Here is a 5,380-nt window from a genome sequence, read left to right as displayed (position 1 = left end):
AATTTGAATGAGTCTATGAAAGTCAATACAAATATATTAAAATCTATCATTTTTAAAGTCTTTAAAAATTTACAAAAAGTCATAATTGAATACACTCTTCCTAAGTATAAATAATATAACTCCATAAATAATGTCACGGTGTCTACTGCAAACGATGGCTAGCATTTTTCTATGTTCCCTTTACCTTTTTGACTTGTTATGAACAAAGTCAAGTCATTGTCAAATTCAACTGTATGCATGCAATCATTCATTACACTTATTAGGGAAGGCAAAGACTAGCTAGGAAGACCTCAGCACTCCAAACTAAACCAGAATGTTTATGCCATCTCTTCTTGTTATTTATACCTCAACTCGTAGCTCATTAGGATTACCAGCCAAAGTCCTATCCACCGCTCTTCAATTCATTCTCCATGGCTACCCTTTATTCTTACTTGTTTCTTTCTGCAATCTTCATCATCCATTCCACCTCAATTTGCTTTGTTCAGTGTACTGGAAACATTAGCACTGATCTATCTGTTTTGTTGTCTCTCAAAGCTCAACTCACTTTACATCATCCAAACAATATCTTGGCCACCAATTGGTCTACTTCCACTTCTATCTGCCATTGGATTGGAGTTCACTGTGACTCGAAACACCATAGGGTTGTGGCATTGGATATTTCAAATATGGGTTTGTTAGGCCAATTTCCTACCTCCTTGGGAAATCTCTCCTTTTTGTCTTTCCTGAACATGAGCAATAATAATTTCATCGGAGAGATTCCTCAACAACTCGGAAATCTTCGAAACTTAAAGGTGATGGATACAAATTCTAATCACCTTACGGGTGCAATTCCAAACTCAATCTTCAACATCTCTGCACTTGAATATATTGATTTTTCAAATAATAGTTTGTCAGGTATTCTTCCCCCAAACATATGCCATCAACTTCCAAATCTAAAAATTCTTTACTTATTTCTTAATGGCTTTAATGGTCCACTTCCTGCAAATTTATCTGCATGTTCAAAACTTGGAGCATTGAGTTTGACGTGTAATATGTTTGATGGGTTGATACCTAAAGAATTGGGGAAGTTGGAGATGCTTGAGATACTAGCTATTGGTGGTAACAATTTAACAGGTATTATTCCATGCATCTTATTTGCTCTATATTGACTTAATTAAATTGCTTAAGTTATATAACTTCAATTTAGTCAACTCTATCTATTCCCCGGGGCTATTGTTTTTCTATCTATTCCCAAAGGAGAGTAAAGGTATAAGCTGTGGCTAAAGTTACAAATTATATTTTACATGGCCTCAAGTTGAGACAGAACATGTAACTAGTACAATTTATTATTTCATAATAGGAACAATTCCAAATGAATTGGGAAATCTCCATAATTTGAAGATATTTGGCATAGAAGAAAACCAGATTACAGGATCTGTATCAACGTTCATTTCTAATATGTCATCACTTCAAATCTTATCATTGAGGACCAACAAGCTCATGGGATCCATACCTAGATATATTGGGAATTTATCATCTCTTCAATGGTTAGTGCTTGGTAAAAACTACTTCATAGGTATGTTTGAAAAGCCAATTAATGTTCCAAAAGGAATTTTTAGAATTCTACTGCAATTTTTAACTGTATGTTGTGCAATGTAACAGGTATGATACCTAGAGAAGTTAGCTACCTTTCCAAATTGGAATTGATTGATTTGAAAAGAAATAATCTAGTTGGTACAATACCTGAAGGGCTCTTCAACATTACTACATTGCGTATAATTAATCTTTCAAGAAATCATCTTTTGGGTAGTATTCCTTCAACTATGTGCTCTTCGCAAACCAATCTTGAAGATCTTGTTCTACTCCAAAATGTGTTAAGTGGAGTCATTCCTCATTCAATTGCAAATTGTTCCCAACTCTCTGTTATATCTCTCACTGATAACCATTTCAGTGGCTCCATTCCAAACTCTCTTGAAAACCTTAGCCTTCTCCAATTTCTTGAAATGGGTCGAAATAAACTAGCATCTAATCCTTCCTCTCAAGAATTAAGCTTCATAACTTCTCTAACAAAATGTAGAAAGTTGAAAACACTAGATGTGGGTATTAATAGTCTACATGGCACTCTTCCTACATCCATTGGTAATCTGTCTTCCACTCTACAAAACTTCTATGCATACAATTCAGGGTTTTATGGCACCATCCCAGATGAAGTTGGCAATCTAACTGGCCTAGACACTATAGTAATGTCTGTCAATGACTTGAGTGGAGCGGTTCCAAACACATTACATAAGCTTGCACGTTTGAATTTGGCTGAAAACAAATTAAGTGGTCCACTAACTGGGAATCTTTGTAAGGTGCAGAATCTGGGAGCAATTTATTTGAGCGAAAATAGAATTTCAGGTCTCATCCCAGAATGCTTGGGGAACGTTACTTCTCTACGGTATATCCACCTTGATTCAAATAGAATGAGCGGTATAATACCTTCAAACCTTTGGAACCTGAAAAATCTCTTGATGCTCAACCTGTCCTCTAATTCCTTTAGTGGGACTCTACCTTCTGAAATTGAAAATCTGAAGGTTTTATATCTCCTTGATTTGTCAAACAATAACTTATCCGGCATCATTCCCAGCACAATAGGAAGCTTACAAAATTTGATAAACCTTTCTTTGGCACAAAACCAAATACATGGACAAATTCCGGAGTCAATAAATGGGATGTTAAGCTTGGAATCACTAGACTTGTCACGTAACAATCTCAGTGGTTCAATTCCAGTTTCCTTGCAGGCAATTAGATATCTGCACCATTTGAATGTCTCTTTCAATAGCTTAAGTGGTGTAATTCCATCAAATGGTCCTTTCAAAAACTTCACAAGCTTAACCTTTCTATCCAATGAAGCATTGTGCGGAGATGCCAGGTTTGGAGTTCCACCTTGCCATAAAAGTGTAGTTCGGAGGTCTAAAGCAAAAAGAATTCTTCGATATATTTTGATGGCCTTGGGAATCACAAGCCTTATCCTAGCTTTGGCCGTGGGAGTTGTGTTGATTACATGTTGGAGAAAACAGAAGCATACAAAGAATGAAGAATTGTTACGTGTTAAAGAGGTGGATAGAGTATCATATTATACACTTTTACATGCAACAGATGGATATAATGAGAGGAATGTGATTGGTGCTGGGAGTTTTGGCACGGTGTATAAAGGGATTCTTGAAGATGGAACAATTTTGGCCATAAAGGTGTTTGATGTGCAACTGGAAGGTGCATTCCAAAGCTTTATTGTCGAATGTAAGATAATGTTCGACATTCGCCATCGAAATCTTGTTAAATTGTTAGGCTATTGCTCCAACCCAAATTTTAAAGCCCTGGTTCTGGAGTACATGCCAAAGGGGAACCTTGATGACTGGTTATATACCCAAGACCGTTTCTTGGACATCACTCAAAGATTGAACGTAATGATTGATGTTGCATATGCACTTGAATATCTTCACTATGGTTATCCAAAACCCGTGGTTCATTGTGATCTGAAGCCAAGTAATATTCTCCTTGATGAGGACATGGTTGCTCATGTTGGTGATTTTGGAATCGCAAAGTTGTTGGGTAGTGATGATAGCATTGCATACACAAAGACCCTTGCTACATTGGGTTACATTGCACCAGGTGAAGACTCAATTCTTTTGTCCTTGTTTCTGTTTTAATTTCTTTCCCCATGCCTAATTTCATTTTCTTTAAATATTGGCTACAGAGTATGGATCTGAAGGCATAGTGTCGACAAAATGCGACGTCTATAGTTATGGTATCTTATTGATGGAAACATTCACAAGGACAAAGCCTAGCAATGAGATTTTTTCTGAAAATCTGAGCCTAAAGATTTGGGTTAAAGACTCAATGCCCAACAGAGTAATTGATATAATTGATGTAAATTTACTTGCCGAAGATGAAGAACCCTCAAGTGGAAAAGTCAAGTGTTTGTCATCTATGATGGAATTGGCCTTAAGTTGCTGTTCAGAATCTCCAGCAGAACGAATCTGCATGAAGGAAGTGGTTGCAGGCTTGCAAAAGCTTAAACGTCAACTTGCATGTTGTATATAGTTTGTAAGTGATTACAGATTCTCAGCTGCCTTTTAGTTTCATTATTTGCAGTTTTTAATCTTAACAATTTTGTTATTGGGTTTTGTCGATCTCATGTTTTCTATTTTTGATTCGGTTCACCTCACTGCTTCATCAAGAGCAGAGGCTTGGCTTTTTTACTGTCACTACTGCTTGAGGCACTTGGATAGATTGTGAGTAATTGTCTCTATCCTAAAATTCTTGATGTAGACATTTTGTGTGCCACATAAGAGAGTAGATGTGAGGGAGTAGAATTTAGGACTACATGTAGTAAAACTCTGACAACTACAATGTATATAAATATATACACATGGACAAATGACACTGAAATATTGAACATTTGAATTATACAGTCAGTTAGTTATTTTAACTCATGATCTTATAAACGTACCCTTACGTTTCTCTATGTTTTTTCAATGTGAGATTCTTATAAACCCTTACGTTTCTCATGCTTTGGTTTGCAGCTTAGCTTGCTGCACTGGACTTCAGCGCATGCGCAACCGCTGATGTATTCAGGCAGCCAGGATTTAGAATATGTTGAGGCCAAGCAATAAGAGGGTGCAGTGGCAGCAATTTTGTTGGCAGTTTTGAGGAAAGAATAAGAAAGATTTTTTTGGGTGTATCCCCTCTGATACAGTGATTAATCCCCTCGCTGAATTGTACGTAGGCACCTCTTTTGGGTGAGGCAGCTGACCTGGAGATTTAAGACTGCTCCATACCCAAAGCTAAGGATCGAACCCTTACTTTTGGCATCCAAAATTAAGGTTCATGCAAGGGGTGTTGGTACAAGCATTTATAAGCATCCAACATGCAAACATTGCATCTGATCTCCAAACTAAAATAGTTACTAGGCTATAGCAATGATTCCATCTACTTCTTTCAATACCAACCTTGTATTGCATATATCAGTTGATCAAAGAATCATTCTTTTCAATGATATGTAGTCGGTTTTTTCATTTTTAACTCTCAACAAGTAATTTTGAAAAATTACAGTTTTAGTCGATGAATTGTAGAGCGGGTTTAATTTTTTGTTACAGTAGTACCCTAGTGGTATATTTAGTCATCAATTTAATTTTCTTGGACATAACACTGAACAACACTCAACAAGTATTCTCACTACATATGATTTTCATGTACCTGCTATATTATTTGAAGATATTAAAATACCCTCAATTACAAAGTAATACTATTGCAGTGCCATATTAATTAGGAACAAAAATAACACTTCCTTAGAATTCATGAACTAACATTACAATTTTTTTCAATAATTTTCTTACATTTCAACTTTGACTTTCAT

The 5,380-nt window shown here is 36.1% G+C and overlaps 1 protein-coding gene across 1 annotated transcript; it reads left to right on the top strand.

The window, feature by feature from the left end:
* Positions 1-410: 410 nt before the first annotated feature.
* LOC109162415 (receptor kinase-like protein Xa21) lies at positions 411-4,065 on the top strand. The gene is made up of 4 exons (XM_019311118.1): positions 411-1,113; positions 1,340-1,555; positions 1,642-3,633; positions 3,719-4,065. The coding sequence occupies exons 1-4, from the start codon at positions 411-413 to the stop codon at positions 4,063-4,065; spliced, it is 3,258 nt and encodes a 1,085-aa protein (XP_019166663.1).
* The last annotated feature ends 1,315 nt before the right edge of the window (positions 4,066-5,380 follow it).

This window comes from Ipomoea nil, unplaced genomic scaffold (genome assembly GCF_001879475.1).
Source record: "Ipomoea nil cultivar Tokyo-kokei standard unplaced genomic scaffold, Asagao_1.1 scaffold2942, whole genome shotgun sequence".
Taxonomy (NCBI): Eukaryota; Viridiplantae; Streptophyta; class Magnoliopsida; order Solanales; family Convolvulaceae; genus Ipomoea; species Ipomoea nil.
This window is presented reverse-complemented; position numbering and strand designations above follow the sequence as displayed.